General features: G+C 37.7%; 1 protein-coding gene and 1 long non-coding RNA gene across 3 annotated transcripts in view; one reads left to right on the forward strand and one right to left on the reverse strand.

Annotated features, from left to right (window-relative positions):
* The window catches only part of LRRC63 (leucine rich repeat containing 63), a 42,978-nt gene that overhangs the window by 8,350 nt on the left and 13,104 nt on the right, over positions 1–21,524 (forward strand). For both annotated transcript variants that reach the window (XM_059144810.1, XM_059144811.1), the window contains exons 3-5: positions 1,586–2,257; positions 2,962–3,030; positions 6,475–6,635. In XM_059144810.1, coding sequence (XP_059000793.1) covers positions 1,586–2,257; positions 2,962–3,030; positions 6,475–6,635 — 902 coding nt within the window. The remainder of the gene's footprint in view (positions 1–1,585; positions 2,258–2,961; positions 3,031–6,474; positions 6,636–21,524) is intronic.
* Positions 249–16,697, reverse strand: LOC131814120 (uncharacterized). Its single transcript, XR_009347128.1, has 3 exons — positions 16,611–16,697; positions 787–1,032; positions 249–424 (listed from the first exon to the last, which is right to left on the reverse strand). It is a non-coding gene; the product is annotated as an uncharacterized LOC131814120 (long non-coding RNA).

Here is a 21,524-nt window from a genome sequence, read left to right on the forward strand (position 1 = left end):
GTGAGATGGTGGTGGAGGTCTGGAGTTTGTTGAGGATTTTGTTTGTGTTTTAATATGGGAGAAAGGGGGAAAAAAGGTGAAGATAGTGGTATAACCATTTATTGAATGAGCTGTTTTTATTAGTTTTATATAAGGAGGAAGGAAACATTCTTCTCCTCCTACTGCCCTTCACACTCACATGGCACCGATCTCTCTTCCCAGGATTTTCTCATCACTGTCCTCTATGAGCCTGGTTTCATTTTCAGATATTAAACAAATAGTTCAACCTAAATCATTATTTTTAACAAGCATGTACTCAAATCTTGCCCCTTCTCCCAGCTCAGACTAGGTCTGCTAATTTGTAGACAAGTCAAAGGAAACAGGGTCATAATAAGTTCTTCCATCTTGTTCTTTACTTCTTTTCCACAACTGATAGTTTCTGCTCCTGCATAGGTGGGGTTAGGGGTGGGGAAGAGTTAAGGAATGGAGGTAAGAATCACACATCAGTCTCAGCACCCCCTGAAATGCCAGGAGATTCAGATCAAATAGTTTCAAGGATCCTCTTGCCTTGATCCAACTGGAACACAGCCCTGGAAGGACTAATATGTTTTTTTTTGCTACTCTGGATTAGTGGGGGGGGGGGGGGGGTGAGTAGGGGAGTGGTAAGATGTTATATTCTCCTTGTGGCATACACTCCTCTTTCTCTATAAATGCTTCTCTGAGAATTCCCCTCACATGGCTTGAGGTGGGGGAAAAATCATCCTCTTCCACCCTCCACAGGGAGGGGAAGGTCAGGAAAACACATACCACTCCAATAGTGCTATTCAGAAGAATTCCTCTCTGTGAATTCAGGCCAGTCTCCAGCCATCTCTTAAAAGGGTGAGAGTTGGACTTGTTTTGACCATCTCTTTCCAAGCCTTGCCTTAATGTAGAGGTCCTCATCATTTATTGTACTCAGCTGAGACAATGGAAGAAAAGTCATTTCACATTCAGTCACAAAGGAGAAAGAAAGCATATGTACTGAAGAATGCAGGCACAGTGCTTTTCCTGGACCTAAGAGAGAAAAGAACATTTACCATTATAACCTAACTGAACTTGTAGTACGTTGTAGCCAATATCAGGATGTTATAGTATTTGGACATTGGTCTGCCATTTGGCATTGAAAAGAAATGTCTTTGCTTGAAGAAGTTTCAAATGAGGAAGAGATAGATAAATAGCAAAGCTTCATTCAAATCATTTTTTCCCACCCCTACTTCAGTTTTAGTAGTAACTGCTCAAAAACAAAACAACAAAACAAACAAATAAAAAAAAACCCTCCCTTTATGTCTTATTATTCTATCAATTCTGTTCTTCCAAGAGTTTCTCCCTAACCTTTCTAAACCTAATACAATTTAGTCTTTCCACTTCTCCAGTTGATAACTCAAACTTTACCCCAGTCAGCTAAACAAAAGTCCTGATAGCTGAGCAAACATATACAGAAAATTTTAGAAGGCAAAAGAGGGGTTAGTAAGTAAACAAAAGCTATGAATGCTAACACATTAATAGTTTTGTCCCTGCTACCTTGATAAATATAAACTAATTGTGTTTTCTTTTCTTTCTGGTTTAGCCAAGACTGTTAAAACTGAGCCAAAACATGTAACATTCATTCAAGATGAAACCACTTCAATTGAAAGAAAGAAAACTAGTTTTCCTGATGTTGTTTCAAGAAGTCAACCACAAACCCTTGTCAATATCCAAAATCTCTTTCTTGATCATTATATACAAGAAAGAGTGACTACTATTTCAATACCCAGAAAAACTTCTAAGAATGTGTATTGGCATATTCCAGAGACTGCTACTGGTACCTTATTTTTTCCAACCTGTCATTCAGCCTCAAGTCGTGTTTTTGGGAAAGAAATAAGACAAATGAAAAGGTCAAGAAAATCAAAAGAAAAAGCATCAAAAATAAAAAATATTTATTTTGGTGACATGTTCAAAGACATTGTGGTTTTCTCCTCAGAGTTCTCCAGATTTCCAAGTACTACTTCCCCAGCTATTTCTCCCAAACCCAAGGAAGTTCTATCTGCATCTACCTACACTTTTAGGCAATCTCTGATAGGTGCAAGAGCAACAGTGCTAAGCCCTATAGCAAGATCTAGTCGTGTTAAAGGAAGAAGATGGTGGGCTAAACATTTAAAACAAGATACTGCTATGGTACTAAGTATTACTCGTTTTCCAGGTCCCATCTCCATACCAACACCAGTTTTGCCAAGAAAACCTCAAAGACAGTCTTTGTTAGGTAAATGCATTCTGAACATGGTTTGTAATAATGGGGTCAAGTAGAGCAAGGGAGAGGGATGGCATGAAAGCAAAGGGTGGGGCGCCTGGGTGGCTCAGTGGATTGGGCCGCTGCCTTCGGCTCAGGTCATGATCTCAGGATCCTGGGATCGAGTCCCGCATCGGGCTCTCTGCTCAGCAGGGAGCCTGCTTCCCTCTATCTCCCTCTCTGCCTGCCTCTCCATCTGCTTGTGATCTCTCTCTGTCAAATAAATAAATAAAATCTTTAAAAAAAAAAAAAAAAAAAAAAAGAAAGCAAAGGGTGGTTGGGTGGTTCCTTACATTTGCAGTTTGGATGATGGGATCACTTTTGGCTCATACATTCAATATATGAGCCAGAATGCAGTAGCAGAAATACTGACTTTGGAGGTCTCCCAAGGTCAAACCGGGTGCTTTACCTCAATGGTGGTAGTGGGAACCAGATGAGGAAGTTCAAAGGATCTGAAAAGTCAATATAAAAGAGCAGTGGGAATGAACAATCATTCAGAAGGTAATCTAGATGAACTCTGGAAGCAGAATGCCAATGCTGATGGATGACTTTATGGACATATTTCCATGCATAATACAAATTCATTAAAAGATGAATAATTATAATGAAATCACAATACCCTTAACACAAATTTTCACAGGAATCTAAAAGTTGGTTCATTATTTTCTTTTTTCTAGAAACTCAGGTAGCAGAATCTGAAAATGTAGAAAGTACCCTGAGGCAAAGCACACCAAACCTACCTGAAGGTAAATTCTATATCATTCTTTTAAAAACTGCATATAAGTTTATCTCTCTATAAAAATATTCATGACTTTGTGTGTCAGTGTATGTGTATGTGATTCATATATATGTCTCCCCTCATTTTTAGAGCTCAACTCAGCTCTTCAGGCCATTTACTTAGCAACTATTTTTTTTTTTTAAATATTGACTTTAAACCAAACTGGACTGATGTTGGGAACATAGAAAGGATCCTTAATCTGGGTGGGGCAGGTAAACATGAAATAATGAAAATTAACTACTTTCCACATGCCAGTCACTGTTCTAAGTGCTTTGACTTTAGTTGCCCAGCAAAAACAAATGAAAAATAATCTTTAAAGAAAATTATATCATCCTAGACTCACATTATTTCTACAAATAATTTCACAAACACAGTGTGTAGTAAGCAATTCATAAATTGTGAGGCACACAGAGACACAAAATGAATGTGAACTAGCAAAAAAGTAAGCAGTGAAAACATACCCACAGGAGAGCCAAGTGTTAGAATTATCAGATACAGATTTTAAAATAACTTGAAGACTTTTGGTCTGTCTACAGTTGAGTAGCTTGTATTGGACAAATCCTCCTACCAAAATCAACTATTAAAGCTTCCCAAAATATAGAAAAATGCTATTGAAGGTATTGGAAAGTAACCATTGTAGGCCTGACATGAGAGGCTACAATCATTGAAATAAGGAAAGATTGTAAGTCAGCTCTCCATTTACCTTGCCTTTTGCCTGAGGTCATTTGTGGTGTTAGAGAATAGAGCACAAGTAGAAAGGGGGAGTATAACCGAGTTGAGGAGATAGCCATCAGACTTCAGAGCTGTCAGTATAGCTGGGGCTTGATGCAAAATCTCAGAGAGGAGAGAAGTGAATCCAATTATCTGCATACATATCTGCTAATTTCTAATCTGTGCATGTGCAGAATAAAACTCTAAGAAACACAGCAGGAAATACCAGCTGATATGCAAAGGAAATGAACATATATTTTCATAGTGGCATGGAAGACAGTTATTGGAATTAAAGCTCTGCCAAAATGTAGGGGCCTTGTAAATACACTGAGCTTTAAGTTGAAGACCCAGAGGACCCATGTGTTAGGAATAAGGATGATGTTTTAGAAGAAGGCACAAAACTAAAGTAGATTATCCCTAATAAAGCTCGAAACCAAGCCTTAATGTATCAAAGTGATACTTTTGCCTAATCAAAGAAAATTTAACACTTGCTGGAGAGATGTTGCATTAACCTGATCCTTTAAAATTCTCATCCACAATGTCTAGCATTAAACTTAAAAGAATCACAAGACATCCTAAAAACAGGATAAAGTGAATCAGTAGAAAGAAACAGATAATAGAAACAGACCCATAGAATCAGATACTGAAGTTTTCAAATGGGGATTTTAAAATAATTGTGACTACTATGTTTAAGAAAATAAAGAATAGGAGCACCTGGGTGGTTCAGGTGTTAAGTGTCTGACTTAAGCTCTGGTCATGATCCCAGGGTCCTGGGATCAAGCCCCACATGGGTCTCTCTGCTCAGCAGGAAGCCTGCTTCTGCTTCTCCCTCTCCCACTCCCCCTGTTTGTGTTCCCGCTCTCACTGTCTCTCTCTCTGTCAAATAAATAAATAAAATCTTAAAAAAAAAAAAAAAAAAAAAAGAAAGGAAAGAATAAGTTGGAGAATTTTACTAGAGAACTAGAATTTTTGTTTTTAAAACCAAGAGTCAAAATTCTGGAACAGAAAAAATAATATAACAAATTAATGATTCAATTAATGATTAAACATAGAACATTCCAACTATAGAACTTTCTCTTTTTTCCTAGTTTAATTTACTTATTGTGAAAAATGATTACCAAAAGAAAGTAATATCTATCACCTTACATTTTTCTTGTTATGAGAATTTTTAAGATTTCAAATATACAGGACAGTATTGTTAATTATAGCAACCATAGGACTCTCTGAGCACGTTATCCCTCCCAATAATTCTATACCATTAATTAACTTGACATCAATTAACTTCTCAGTCTCCTCCACATCATATGCTGAAACAAGTCATGCTGCTACTTCTGATTTATTGAGATTGTCCCACTCTGGTGGTTCCTTCTTTGAAAAGTTTCAGGTGTGAGTTTAATGGTCTTCAGATCCTTCAGAGATCCATCAGGGAATTTATCCTTAATCTCCACCTCCATTTTCTTCATTTCCACTCAAAAACCAAAGGCTTGGACTTAGTCCATGAGGATAGGTGAGCTGGGAGCAGGCCATAGACTTTGGTCTTAACTTACTCTCCTTTCCTTCTTGCTCCACTCTCTCCCAAGACAAGGACTCTATGCAGTTAACTTTTACACCTATTGATCTGAAATGGGCACACAGGGCCCATTTTATAAATAGAAACTGAACACTGTTTTCTCTGGTCTAAGATGCATTATTTCCTTGTGTTGAAGCAATGGCATAAGAATTACTGAGGTTAGGGACGCCTGGGTGGCTCAGTTGGTTAAGCAGCTGCCTTCGGCTCAGGTCATGATCCCAGCGTCCTGGGATCGAGTCCCACATCGGGCTCCTTGCTCAGCAGGGAGCCTGCTTCTCCCTCTGCCTCTGCCTGCCATTCTGTCTGCCTGTGCTCTCTCTCTCCCCCCCTCTCTCTCTGATAAATAAATAAAATCTTTAAAAAAAAAAAAAAAAAAAAAAAAAAAAAAAAAAAAAGAATTACTGAGGTTGTAAAATATGTTGCTGCAAATAATGCAGCAAGAATGGCTATGAATATAAAATTTATATTACAAAATTTCACAACATTTTCCTGCTGCACTTAGGTGCATACTTGGATAGGACATTTTTGATAGAAATTGAAGCCCACAAGGGTCTTAATAAAGTAAACTTAGATGATCTCTGTTTGGCTAACTTCTTAGTTATTTGGATTTTTCTTCTTGTATGGGGTCTTCAAACTGAGAGAAGGAAGCTGAATTATATATGCACTTGAAAAACTCATCAAGATGGTATTAGGAGAAAAAGCAAGGTTGTTTCTTAGGAGGTGACCTCTATCTGACTAAGATTATATGATGTCCTTTATTAGTTTTATGAAGCAAGAAGCTCCTATGTAAATTAATAAAATTTTAAAAATATATTTTTACATACAACACAAAAAGACTGAGATTGGTGGAATTTAACTTATCTAGATAGAAATCTATAAGCATATGGTTTTCTTTTTGAAAGGCAATTGTACTATCTAATATGTGGAAAACACACACACAACAACAACAACAACACCTAGTTTAGCAACAAGATGAGATTGGGTGGGGGAAGGTTATGAGGAATCTTTTCCAGAGGATTTACACAGCTAACCTATTTATGATGATTCACTGTTATCATATCATCAATACTTTTAAACTTTCATTCTAAGTGCTAACACAGTTGAGTCTCATGTTTTCTTCTATTTACTTAGGTATTGTTAAATCTAGAAAACAAGAGGAATCACAGGTACATCTCATACGTGGTGGAGGTCTTAAGACTATCAGTGCAACACGATATGAAACAATAATAGCCATGACCAACCTTGCCATAGTAAACTGTCAAATATATGGAAGAAATGCACTTAACCTTAAGGTATGCTAGATTGTTTTAATGGCAACTTCTTTTTGTATTACCTATTATTTTTACTTTAGGTTTCTTAATTTAGGTTAATTTCCATGTTATTGAAGGGATCTTTCCTGTTGCAATAGAGATTCTCTAGGAACACATTCAGATTTATCTCTAAACCTGTGTCTTAGTTTGCCTTCCTTCCAGTTTCTTAAAATGTTAAGATCCAAAGCAATTATAGTGTTTTTTCCTTATCTAGCATGATAAGAAAAGTAGGATTCAGAATTATCATATTTTAAAGCTATCAGAAATCTTTGGCCCCTGTGCCAAATCTAGCAATAGGCTGACTTTTTGCTGAACATGAACCTGGTGTGATGAATAGCAATAATAATAGTTACCATTTATTAAGCACCCACTATGTGCAAAGAAAATGTTACTCTTAAAATAGGTATTATAATCTTCATTGTGCAGATAGAAGCACTGAAGCCCAATGAAAATAGCTCATGAAAGACTACACAGCAAACAAGGAGTAGAGCTTGGGTTTGAAGGCAGGCCTCTTTGACCTCAAAATCTATGCTTTTTTATTTTAAATTTTGTTTTGAAATAAATTCAAACTCATAGAAAAATTTCAAAAATAGGAAAAGCTATAAGAGTTTCTTGAGGGAAATTAGAGGTTCAAAAATGCCTCTGCATACTGGGGGATTTAAAAAGCTAGGTGCATGGCCAGCACAGGATGCATTCTCAGAAAAGGCCCACGAAGACTCCAAGCTTTCACCACCTTTTAATGGTCTAGCTAATCATTGAAAGGGTGCCCCTCAATAGAGCCAATCTGAAAAGACCAGAATATTATTCTCTCTCCTCCCAGTCCTGTTTTACAGGACTCTTTCAAAACACTAACTGAGGGACGCCTGGGTGGCTCAGTTGGTTAAGAGGCTGCCATTGGCTCAGGTCATGATCCCAGCGTCCTGGGATTGAGTCCCACATCGGGCTCCTTGCTCAGCAGGGAGCCTGCTTCTCCCTCTGCCTCTGCCTGCCATTCTGTCTGCCTGTGCTCGCTCGCTCTCTCTCCCTCTATCCCTGACAAATAAATAAATAAAATCTTAAAAAAAAACAACAACACTAACTGAACACAAGCTAAAGGAGCACAGATTTCAAAGACAACATGTGAGAATGTAAAGACAGCAAAACAATTTAGAAAAATCACTAAACCAACAGCAATAGCCCACAGCAAGCAACAAAAATAAACACTGAGAAGGGGGATAATATAGTTTTTGGAGTTACCACATTATATAAGTTACCACATTATAATAAGTTATTATTATATATAAGTTATTATATATATTATATATTATTAATATATTATTATATGATTTATTATATTAATATTTTATATATTTATATATAATATATATTATATTAATATATTTATTATATAATTTATTATTGTATAAGTTACCACATTATATAAGTTACCACATTATAATATTGAAAGTATTTAGTTTTCAACAAAATATGTGTAACATGTGAAGAAACGATATGGCCTAGTCATTGTAGAAATTAATAGATGCTGTCTCTGTGGAAGCACAGACATTGGACTTGCTAGAAAAAACCTTCAACTCAACTGTCTTAAATATGCTGAAGTAGCTAAAAAATGAAGAAGAGGAAGAATGATGTGTGAGAAGAGATTTATCAAAAAAGAGATAGAAATTATAATAGGGAGGGGTGGCTCAGTCATTAAGCATCTGCCTTCAGCTCAGGTCATGATCCCAGGGTCCTGAGATCAAGCCCCACATCGGGCTCCCTGCTTAGCAGGGAACCTGCTTCTTCCTCTTCCTCTGCTGTTCCCCCAGCTCATGCTCTCTCCCCTTACCACCCCACCCTGGCCCTGGCAAATAAATAAATAAAATCTTTTTAAGAAAAAAGAAAACAAAATTATAAAGGAGAAACAAAAAGAGCTGAAAAATATAATAACTAAAACATTGGAAGCTTTCAATAGTAGGATTGAGCAGGCAAAAGAAAGAATCACAGAACTGGAAGGTAAGTCAATTGAAATCATCCAGTATGAGGAACAGAAGAAGAGGATGAAGGAGGAGGAGAAGGGGAAGAAGGATTAGAAGGAGAAAAAGGAGAAGGAGGAGGAGGGGGAGGGGAAGAACAAAGGGAAGGGAAAGAAGGAAAAGAAGAAGGAAAAAAAAAAAATGAACAGAGGCTCAGAGACCAGATACCATCAAGTGAACCAAATAGAGGTAATGAAAGTCCTAGAAGAAGAAGAGAAAGAAAAGAGCAGAAAGAATATTTGAAGAAATAATGGCCAAAACCTTCCCAAATTTGATTAAAGCTACAAATCTATAGATCCAAGAAGTTTAACAAATTCCAAGAAGGATAAACAAAGAGATTCACAATGAGACACACTATAATCAAATTGTCAAAAACTAGAGAAAAACCTTGAGAACAGCAAGAGAGGAATGATTTGTCATGCATAAGGCATCCTAAAAATTAATAGCCAGTTTGTCTTCAGAAACCACAGAAGCCAGAAAGGAATGGGATGACATTTTTAAGTGATGAAAGAAAAGCAATTTCTTTTTTTTTTTAATATTTTATTTATTTATTTGACAGACAGAGATCACAAGTAGGCAGAGAGGCAGGCAGAGAGAGAGGAGGAAGCAGGCTCCCCGCTGAGCAGAGAGCCTGATGTGGGGCTCGATCCCAGGACCCTGGGATCATGACCTGAGCCGAAAGCAGAGGCTTTAACCCACTGAGCCACCCAGGCGCCCCAGAAAGGCAATTTCTCAGCCAAGAATCCTATATCCAGCAAAACTGTCTTTTGAAAAACAAATGAGAAATTAAGATGTTCTAAGGTAACCAAAAGCTCAGGGAGTTCTTCAGGGTGCAATGAAAGGACCTTAGACAGCAACTCAAAACCTTAGAAAGAAATAAAGGAATCTGGTAAATGTAACTACACAGGTAAATATAAAACTCAGTATTATTCTATTTTTGGTTTGCAACACTTCTTTTTATTCCCTATGTGATTTAACGATAAATACATAAAATACTAATTATAAATCTATATTAATGGACATACAATGTATAAAGATGTCACTTTTGACAATATGTCATAAAGTAGGGCAGGGATGGAGTTGTATAGGAACAAAGATTTTACATGCTATTGAAATTAACTTGATATCAATCCAAACTAGATTGTTAAAAATTAAAGATGCCAACTGTAATCTCCATGGTAACTATCTTTAAAATATATACAAAAGAGAATGAGAAGAAAATCAATATGGCAGATCACAAAATAATTAAACTCCAAAAAGGCAGTAATCAAAGAACAACAATAAAAAACATTTTGGAAAAGGCAAAATTATAAAGACAGTAAAAATAAACAGTGGTTGCCAGGGATGGTGGAGGAGGGAGGGAAGAATGAGCAGGAGGGGTATAGGGGATTTTTGGAACTGTGAAATGTTTTTGTGTGGTACTGTGCTACTGGATACATTTCATTATACATTTGTCAAAACCCGTGGAATATTCAACACTAAGTTTGAACTCTGATGTAAATCATGGGCTTGGGTTGATAATGATGTGTGTTAATGTTGGTTTATTGATTATAACAAATACATCATACTGGTGTATGGAATGTTGACGTTGGGGACCAGGGGAATGTGGAGAAGAAAAATCTCAAATCAATAACCTCACTCTACACATGAAGAACTTGAACCAAAGAGCAAAATAAACCTTAAACTAGCAGCAAGAAGGAAGTAAGAAAGATTACAACAGAGATTAATGAAATAGAGATAGAAAAACAGTAGAATTGGGGCACCTGGGTGGCGCAGTGGGTTAAAGCCTCTGCCTTCAGCTCAGGACATGGTCTCAGGGTCCTGGGATCAAGCCCTGCATCAGGGTCTCTGCTCAGCAGGGAGCCTGCTTCCTCCATCTTTCTCTGCCTGCCTCTCTGCTTACTTGTGATCTCTCTCTGTCAAATAAATAAATAAAATCTTTATAAAAAAGAGAAGAAAAGAAAAGAAAAGCAGTAGAATCAACAAGATCAAAAGTTAATTCTTTAAAAGGATCAATGGAATTGACAAACCTTTAGCTAAATTAAGAAAAAAAAAAAAGAGAGAGAGAGAGAGAAAGCAAATAACTAAAACCAGAAATGAAAAGGAAGACATTACTACTGGCCTTATAGAAATAAAAGGGGTTATAACAGAATACTATGAACAATTGTGTGCCAACAAATTAAATATCTTAGATGAAATGGCAAAATGTTTTAAAAAAGCACAAATTACCAAAACTGACTCAACAACAAATAGAAATCTGAGTCGACCTATAATGAATAAAAAGATTGAATGAATATCAAAAGCCTCCCAACAAAGAAAAGCCCAGGACCACACGGCTTCATGGATGCATTCTGCAAAACTGTTAAAGAAAAATGAATACCTATACCTCTCAAAATCGTCTTTAAAAAAATAATAATAAAAGCGGAGGGAATACCTCTAATGGTATTCTGAACCCAGTTCCACCATGGTAGCTGGAGTAGTTCTCCCACAACACCAAGCAATTCTTAGACACCAGCTGGGGGCCTACAATTCAACTCAATTTTGCCACTACTTAGAGCTAACACCAGATTCCATAGGTAAAAGACTCAGTCCCTCAAGACTGCCTTCCAACTCACAATGCCAATCACAAGCCCAGGTTGGTAGGTACCAGTAGCTGACCAACTGGCTATAAATTAGAGGTTCCCAAGAACCATTGCTTCAGTTCAATTAATTGGCTGGAGTGGCTCACAAAACTCAGGAATCCCATTTACTTACTAGATAACTGGTTTATTATAAAGGATATTAAAGGAATTAAAGGATAAGAGTCAACAGTCAGATGTAGAGATATATAGGACAAAGTATGGAAAAAGGATATTATAAGGGCCTATTTAGCCAGAGCGACTCCATCTTGGTTCAAAGCCATTTTGTTGTTTGTGCAGTAAATTAAATTAAATTAAATTAAACTGACCCTGCCCCCCCCGCCCCCGAGAAACTTACTTAGAAGCAAGTCTGGGAAACCAGTAAAATATGGTCGGCTTGTTCCTAATAACAGAGCCCAGAATACAAGGCCAGGTCAGCCAGTTGCTGATAACAGAGCCCAGAATACAAGGACGAGTCAAGCCAGGTGAAAACATCCAATCAGTAAAGCGCACATACTATCTCCCTAACCACCAAAGAATGTAAACCCAGCCTTTTGGGCGCCAAACTTGAACGCCAATTCTGACCAGAGTAATGGGTTAGTTCAAACAGCTACTATAGGGTAAATTATAATTCAATTAGCCACCTGCGTGTGGCTTAACATTACTATACAATGTTAAAATCTCCTTGGCCATCTATGTGTGGCCAGGATTTTGCTCTATAAAAGTTAGTCTGTGGGGCTGGGAGGGGCTGCTCTCTTCGGAGGCGGCCCTGGCCGGTCAGCCTGACTTCTAATGCTTGGCGTAAAATAGAGCTTTGCATAACTTTGACCTTGTCTCAGTCTCGTTCCCCTGGCCGATCAGTCTAACTTCTAATACTTGTCATAAAATAAAGCTTTAAATAACTTTCACCTTGTCTCAGTCTTGTTCCTTTGATAACGGACCCTAACAGATATGAAGATTCCATGCCCTCTCCAGGCACAACTCTCCCCAAATCTCCACATATTTACCAACCTGGACACTCTCCAAACCCTGTCCTCTTGGTTTTTATGAAGGCTTTATTACATAGGCATAATTGATTAAACCATTAGCCTTTGGTGATTGAACTCAATATCCAACCCTTTCCCCTCTCTGGAGGAAGGGAGTTAGTGAGGCAGAAAGTGCCAACTCTCTCATCACGTAGTTGGTTCCCCTAGAAACCAGCCTCCATCCTTCAGTGCTTTCCAAAAGTCACCTTATTAACATAAATCCAGTTGTGGAAAGGGACTTGTTATGCATTTCACCTTTATGGCTCTGAAGTGATTTCAGGAACTGAGGAAAGGGGATCAAATATAACAAAAGATGTTCCCACTGCTCTTATGATTCCAGAAATTTCAAGAATTTGGGACATGTGAGTCAGGAACTTCAAATGAAAACCAAATTATGAGAGATATATTTTGATCATCTGAGTGACCAAATACATATTCTTGTGAATTAGAATATCACAATCTCAGGATGCCTGGGTGGCTCAGTCAGTTAAGCGACTGCCTTCAGCTTGTGTCATGATCCCAGGGTCCTGGGATCGAGTCCTGCATCAGACTCCTTGCTCAGCAGGGAGCCCGCTTCTCCCTCTGCCTCTGCCTGCCACTCTGCCTGCTTGTACTCTCTCTCTCTCTCTCTGACAAATAAATAAATAAAATCTTAAAAAAAAAACAACACGAATATCACAATCTCTAACACATTCTGTGTTGTCAGTATAATCTAGATGCCAAAGGAAAAAAAGACACCAAAGAAAACCACAAGCAACACCCCTTATGAATATGGATAAAAATCCTCAGCAAAATACTAGCAAACTGAATCCAAAAAATTAAAAGAATTATATGTAATAACAAAGGGACATTTATTCTTGAAATAAAAGAATGATTCAAAAAGAAAATCAATACACATTAAACATAATATGTATATATATACATATTATTATACATAAAAATACAATATTCATAAAGGGAAAAATAGTCATCTTAACTGATGCAGAAAAGGTATTTGACAAGACTTAGTTTTTTGAAAGGATTAATAAAATTTCTAAATCCATAATATGATTGATTAAGGAAAAACAAAAGAAAACTCTAAATATCAAATCAAATTTTTTAAAAAAGGGGACATCACCACATGTCTCAGACATCAAAATAGAAGATTACAAAACACTAAGAACAACCTTTTCCCAGTAAATGGCCCAGCTGTGATGAAATGGAAAACTTCCTTGGAAAACACAACCTGATAAAACAGTTACCACAAGAAATAGAACACCAGTATAGTTTTGTGCCTGTAACAAAATCTAATTAAGATTTTAGGTAAGAGCTTTTACACAAAGAAAGTTCTAGGCACATAGGACTTCCCCGGTGAGTCTATCAAATATTTAAGGACGAAATAACACTAGTTTATATGAACTCATTTTATGATGCCTATATAACTTCCACACCAAGGCCAGACAAGGATATCATAAGAAAGGAAAATTATAGACCACTATTTTTGATAAATTAAGTGCAAAAATTCTCAAGAAAACATTAGCAAGTCAAATTCAGCAATATCAAAAATTAAAAGTGAAGGATAATGTATCATGACTAAATGAAGCTTTCACAAGAAAAGATTTTCAACAATATCATCTTAATAAGTGCAAAAACTTGACAACATTCAACATCCATTTAAGATGAAAGAAAGGGGCACCTGGGTAGCTCAGTTGGTTAAGCACCTGACTTCAGCTTAGGTCATGATCCTGGGGTCTTGGGTTAGAGCCTCCAATTGGGGCTCCCAGCTCACATAGGAACCTACTTCTGCCTCTCCTTCTGCGCCTCCCAAACTTGTGTTCTTTCTCAATCTCTCTCTCTCTCTCTCTTTCTCTCTCAAATAAATAAAATCTTTTTTAAAAAGATGAAAGAAAACAAATATACCTCTAAGTAAACTAGGGTTAAAGAAAACCTTTCATAATTAAATAAACAGTATCTATGAAAACTCTGCCACCAACACCATATATAATCAGTAAGGATTGAATACTTTCTCCCTAAGATAGGTGCAAGGCAAGAAAATCCTTTCCTTCACTTTTATCCTACATTGTAATGATGATTTTAGCCACTTACATAAGATAAGAAAGATTAGGAAGAAGTAAAACTATTTTCATTGGCATACAACACAACTGTTTATGTAGCGGAATCTCAAAACAATCTTACCAATAAGTAAATTTAGCTGGAAACAAAGTCAGAAGTTTAAAAACTGACATAGGACTATCATCAGGGTCAAAGTCATAGAGGTCATCTAGAATTCTGCCACACACACACACACACACACAAGAAAAAGAGAAAGGACAAAAGACTTTGACAGATCTTTACAAAGGATGATATACTAAGGGTCAACCATAACATGAAAATGTTCTCGTCATTGCTCATCAAGGATGACTAATTGAAACCACAGTCAGATTGCACAGCATATCCTATAGGATGACTAAAATTAAAAACTCAGGAAGGGGTCAGTTAAAAAAAACAAAAACAAACTCTGGTAGTATTCCCTTATTTGTTTTTCATGTAGTGAGCTTTTTGATTTGCTGATTCTTACCATTCTGTTTTTTATTTTATTAATTTTTGCCCTATCTTTATTATTAGTATCTTTCTTCTTTTGGAAGGATGTATTTGCTGTCCTTTTTCTAACTTCTTTATATGAATGTGGGCTTCCTATGAAAAGGGTGATTTTCATCCTTTCCTTTTCTTGTTTATGTATTTAAGACTCCAAATTTTTCTGTAATCATAACTTTAACTATATCCTCCAAGGTTCAAAATGTCGTATTTTTTAATATTTTAATTTTGAAATGATTTAAAAATTATAGAGGTGTTGTAAGAAAAGTACAAAGGAAGCCCGCAGAAGTACTTCATTACCCCAGAATACTTAAGCACATATTCCCTATAAGCAAGGACATTCTCCTATGTAACCATAGGGAAGCCTTCAAAATCAGGAAATTAATATTGATTCATTACTCTATTCAACCAAGAGATCCCACTTGAAGTTTGCTAATTTACCCCATAATGTTCTTTATCACAGAGGGATCTAATCCAGGGTCACAAGCTGAACACTGTTGTTTCAGTTTCTTTCAAGCTGATGTTTCCAGCTTTCTTTGACTTTCATGACTTTGAAACTTAAAAATTACAGGCAAGTTATTTTACAAAATGTGCATTACTGTGGGGTTTTAGTATATTTTCCAGTGATTAGATATAGGTCATTCAATGTTGGCATTAATATCTCAAAATGTTTTTCTTTAATTTTATTTTATCATATGGCACATGATTTCAATTTATCCCATTACTAATAGGGTTTACTTAGATTACTTGTTTAAAGTGGTATCTTCAGAGCTTCTTCACTGTTACTTTCTTCCCCTTTGCACTTAATATATAAAAATGATGCAAATAATCCTACTTCTCATCAAATGTTCAATTTGTTTCATGTGGTGAGTATAATCTGTTATACTGTTAGTGATTTTTAGTGGGATGGCTGGAGCGGAAGTGCCTATGGGCTGGGGTGGTCCTAGGACTCTTGGTGCAGAGGGTTCTCTGATGGGACAGCTGGAGCTGAAATGGGGGCAAGCCAAGTGGTCCTAGCATGCTCAGTTCAGGGTCACTCTGATAAGGTGTCTGGAACTGAGACGGGGCGCAGACTAGGGTGTACTGGGGTGCTCTGTGCAGGGGGTGCTAATGGGGTGGCTGGAGCTGAGGCAGGGGGCACGCTGGGGGTTCCTTGGGATGTTTTGCTTAGGGAATACCCTGGTGGGGCTGCTGGGGCCAAACAGGAATGAGCCGAGGAAGTCCTAGATCACTCCACTAGGGGCGCCCTAACAAGCCATCTGGAGGTGGGTCAGGCCTGGAGTGTTTGGGGGTGGTTTGCACCTGCGCCACCTTGCCTTGATGGCTGGAGCTGTAGTGAGTATTGACTACGAGTGTCCCAGTGTGTACCATCTTGGGGCTGCCTTAATGGGGTGGTTAGAGCTGGCGTGGGCTAGGGGACCAAGGCTCACTGAGACAAGAAGACTCACTCTGGTGCCCAGAGCCTGCTCCTTTCTGCTCTGTCCGTGGAGAGGAAATGTTACACGTGGTGTTCACCAGCCCCTCTGGTCCATAGAGTTCCAGCAGCTCCCCTACCATTTGGCAGAGTTCTAGAGCTGCATCTCTTATATTCTAGTTGCTCTTTGAACCATGGCTTTTTCTCTGTGCCTCAGGGTAGATGAATCTGGTACTGGTCCCTCAGTACTGTCCCTCCCCGCTGCAGTTCCAGAGGAAGCGTTTGGGGTGGGGGTAGGGGGCTCCCTGCCTTACCGTGTTTCCATCTCTTCTGATGTTCTCTGCATGATCTCTCTATCTTTTGTTGTGCAGAAGCCATTCAGTCAGCCCTCAGTTCTTCTTCAGGTGGAATTGCTCTGTAAATAGATGTAGAAGGGGCATGTGTATGGAGAAAGTGAGTTCAGGGTCTCTCTATGTCACCATCTTGGACCAGAAGCCTCAAATGCTTTATTTTGATCTAAGCTTCAATCTTTATAGAGGTTTCCAGTTAACTTTTACTCCTAAGACTGTAGCCTTTCAGCCCTTTCATACCAACTCTGAGACCCCCTTGTCCTCGATAAGCCGTGAATTCTAATTTTTATCTCTCTAGCCCTATTAGACTGGCTATAATTCTTCTCAACTCAGCTTGTCCACAGCTTTTGATTAGGCAAATGACTTAGGGAGAAAAGTAATGTTGAATGTTCTGTCTACCATCCTGAGATTCTCTTCTTTCTAGAAGTTTGGCTTATTAAGACCTAGCTACTTTGTTAATTCTCCAAACATTTATTGTGTTGTGTTTGTTTACCTTTTTGGTTTTAGTGAGAAGGTTGGTTTGAAATAAGGTCGTTAACCATTAAGATAAGTGAACAATCAGATTATCTGGTTTTGTAGTGAATTACTTTTATTTTTTTAAGATTTTGTTTTTAGGGGCGCCTGGGTGGCTCAGTGGATTAAGCCTCTGCCTTCCGCTCGGGTCATGATCTCAGGGTCCTCGGATCGAGCCCCGCGTCGGGCTCTCTGCTCAGCGGTGAGCCTGCTTCCCCCTCTCTCTGCCTGCCTCTCTGCCTACTTGTGATCTCTCTCTCTGTGTCAAGTGAATGAATAAAGTCTTAAAAGAAAAAAAAAAAAAAGATTTTGTTTTTAAGTTATCTGCACAGCTAACATGGGTCTTGAACTTAACAATCCTGAGATCAAGAGTCACATACTCTACTGACTGAGCCAGTCAATAGAGTGCCCTTTGAAGTGAATTACTTTATTTATTCATTTATTTCTTCATTCATTCATTCATTTATTCATTACATGGGGCTTGAATTCACAACCCTGATATCAACACCTGAGCTGAGATCAAAAGTAGGATGCTTAACTGAGTCACCTAGATGCCCCAGGAGTGAATTACTTTAAATCAGAGGTTGGTGAGTTTTTCTGCAAAGGGTTGGATAAAAAAAATCATAGACTTTGAGGGTTGCATGGTCTCTGTCACTCAACTCTGTTACATAATGCAAAAGCAGCTATATACAATACTTAAACTTATGAGCATGGCTATGTTCCAGTAAAACCTTAACTTAGAAAAACAGGTGGCAGAGTGTAGTTTGCTAATCCTTGCTTTAGATAGAGAACGAATGTAGCTTTTAAAGAGTTGGGTGGAACTAGTGAAGAAACACTTTATTTCCACAGCCGTTAATATTATTTTAAGAAAATATTAGACTCCAGAGTAGAATCTTGAGCTCTGTGGGGTGATATAAAAGAATTAAAGGTCATAATTCCTGATCTAGTTCAGGACCTTATTAAAAGAAGTAGACTTTCTATGAACAAAAACTTATACAAAACAAGTGTACTGATTAATCTAATACAGACCCAAGATATAAGGACTTAATGGTTGCTAGAGCAGTTCAAGAGATTGGGAAGGCCTCCACATTCTTAGTGCTTAGTACCTTTTTTCCCCTTGTTTTGAAATAATTTAATTTAATTTTGTTTTTTATTATTAACATATAATGTATTACTTGTTTCAGGGGTATAGGCCTGTGATTCGTTGGTCTTACACAATACGTACCACTCACCATAACACAAACCCACCCCAACGTCCATCACCTAGATGCCCTATCCTTTCCACCCCCTTCCACTCCAACACTGTCAGTTCGTTTTCTGAGATTAAGAGTCTCTTAGTTTATCTCACTCTCTGGTTTTGTCTTGTTTCATTTTTTCCTCTCTTCCCCTATGATCCTCTGCCTTATTTCTCAAACTCCACATATCAGCAAGATCATATAATTGTCGTTCTCTGCTTGACTCATTTCACTTAGCATAATACCCTTTAGTTCCATCCACATTGTTGCAAATGGCAAGATTTCACATTTTTGATGGCTGCTCTGATCTTTATTATTTCTCTTCTCCTGCTGGGTTTAGGCTTTATTTGCTCTTCTTTCTCCAGGTTCTTTAGGTGTAGAGTTAGGTTGTATATTTGAGACCTTCCTTGTTTCTTGAGAAAGGCTTGTATTGCTATATATTTTCCTCTTAGGACTGCTTTTGCTGCATCCCATATATTTTAAACAGTTGTGTTTTCGTTTTCATTTGTTTCCATGAATTTTTAAAATTCTTTAATTTCCTGGTTGACACATTTATTCTTTACTAGGATGCTCCTTTAGACTCAATGTATTTGAGTTCTTTCCACCTTTCCTGTTGTTATTGAGTTCGAGTTCCAAAGCATTGTGGTCTGAAAATATGCAGGGAATGATTCCAATTTTTAGTACCAGTTGAGACCTGATTTATGACCCAGATGTGATCTATTCTGGATAATGTTCCGTATGCACTAGAGAAGAATGTGTATTCTATTGTTTTGGGATGGAATGTTCTGAATATATCTGTGATGTCCTTCTGGTCCAGTGTGTCCAGTGTGTTGATCTTTTGCTTGGATGATCTGTCCATTTCAGTGAAGGAGATATTAAAGTTCCCTACTACTATTGTATTGTTCATGTGTTTCTTTGATTTTTTTAAATTAATTGGTTTGTATACTTGGCTGCTCCCATATTAGAAGCATAGATATTTTAAATTGTTAGATCTTCTTGTTGGATAGTGTTCTTCCTCATCTCTTTTTATAATCTTTGGTTTAAAACCTAATTTCTCTGATATAAGGGTTGTCACCCTAGCTTTCTTTTGATGTCCCTTAGCATGGTAAGTGGTTTTCCACCCCCTCACTTTAAATCTGGTGGTTTCTTTGGGTCTAAAATGAGTTTTTTAAAGACTTTTATTTATTTGATGGAAAGAGAGATCACAAGTAGGCAGAGAGGCAGACTGAGAGAGAGAGAGAAGCAGGCTCCCTGCTGAGCAGAGAGCCCAACGCAGGATTCGATCCCAGGACCCTGAGACCATGACCTGAGCTGAAGGCAGAGGCTTTAACCCACTGAGCCACCCACGTGCCCCAGGGTCTAAAATGAGTTTTTTTGCAGACAGCATATCAATGGATCTTGTTTTTTTTTAATCCATTCTGATAACCTATATCTTTTCATTGGGGCATTTATCCCATTTACATTCAGGGTAACTATTGAAAGATGTGACTTTAGTGCCATTATATTACCTGTAAGGTGACTGTTACTGTATACTGTCTCTGTTCCTTTCTAGTCTGTTACTTTTAGGCTCTCTCTTTGCTTAGCTAACCCTTTCAATATTTCCTGTAAGGCCTGTTTGGTGTTTGGAAATTCTTTTAGTTTTTGTCTGTCCTGGAAGCTTTTTATCCTCCTCTTATTTTCAGTGACAGCCTAGCTGAATATAGTATTCTTGGCTGCATACTTTTCTCATTTGGTGCTCTGAATATATCATGCCAGTCCTTTCTGGCCTGCCAGGTCTCTGTAGATAGGTCTGCTGCCAATCTAACGTTTCTACCCTTGTAGGCTACAGACCTCTTGTGCTGAGCTGCTTTCAGGATTTTCTCTTTGTCTCTAAGACTTGATTTACTATTAGATGATGGGGGTGTGGACCTATTCTTATTGATTTTGAGGGGGGGTTCTCTGTGCCTCCTGGATTTTGATTCCTGTTTCTTCCCCCACATTGTAGAAGTTCTCCACTATAATTTGCTCCAATATACCTTCTGCCCCTCTTTCTCTTTCTTCTTCTTCCAGGATCGTAATTATTCTAGTATTGTTTCATCTTATGGTCTCACTTATCTCTCAAATTCTCCCCTCGTCATCCAGTAGCTGTTTATCTTTTGCTCAGCTTCTTTATTCTCCATCATTTAGTCTTCTATATCAGTAATTCTCTCTTCTGCCTCATTTATCCTAGCAGTTAGAGCCTCCTTTTTGATTGCACCACATTAATAGCCTTTCTGATTTTGACTTGGTTAGATTTTACTTCTCCAGAAAGGAATTCTCTAGTGTCTTCTATACTTTTTTCAAGACGAGCTCATATCTTTATAATTGTCATTCTGAACTCTAGATCTGACATCTTACTAGTGTCCATATTGACTAGGCCCCTGGCAATCGGTATTGCCTCTTACTCTTTTTTTTTGATATGAGTTTTCTCAGAAAAGAATAGATGAACGAGAGAACAAAATGCTAAAATGGTAACAATGCCCCCATAGAAATATACACTAAACAATCAAAGGAGACCCAAAATGGGGGGGGGGGGGAGAATATGATCAGGCTGGTGAATAGAACAGAGCCATACACTCGATTTTGGGTGTATTTTGGTCTGTTAGAAGAAAGAGCAACCCAAATTTTTAAAGAAAGAAAAACTTATATATATACAAAAAATAAGGTTAAATACAATAAGGTTAGATAAATAAATAAATAAATAAAGTTAAATACAATGAAGGGATAGAATAGTAAAGATAGTAAAGGTGAAAATTAAAAGAGATTCTAAAAAAAGAATTGATGAGATAAGTTGGTTGAAAAAGGAAAGAAGAAAAATTCAAAAAAAGAAAAAGAAGGAAGAATTTAAAATTAAAGTTGAAAGACTAAAGCATCATGGGGAAAAAACCATGAATTCTATGTGCTGTATTCCCCTAGCACTGATGAGGTGTTCTCATTGATCAGTAAACTTGGTCTTGGCTGGATGTTCTTGCTGAACTCTGGGGAAGGGGCCTGTTGCAGTGATTCTCAAATGTCTTTGCCCAAGGCAGAATTGCACCGCCCTTGCCAGAGGCCAGGATAAGCAATCTGCTCAAAGATTTTGCTCTTAGGAGCTTTGTTCCCTGAACACTTT

The sequence above is a fragment of the Mustela lutreola genome, chromosome 13, assembly GCF_030435805.1.
Source record: "Mustela lutreola isolate mMusLut2 chromosome 13, mMusLut2.pri, whole genome shotgun sequence".
Lineage (NCBI taxonomy): Eukaryota > Metazoa > Chordata > Mammalia > Carnivora > Mustelidae > Mustela > Mustela lutreola.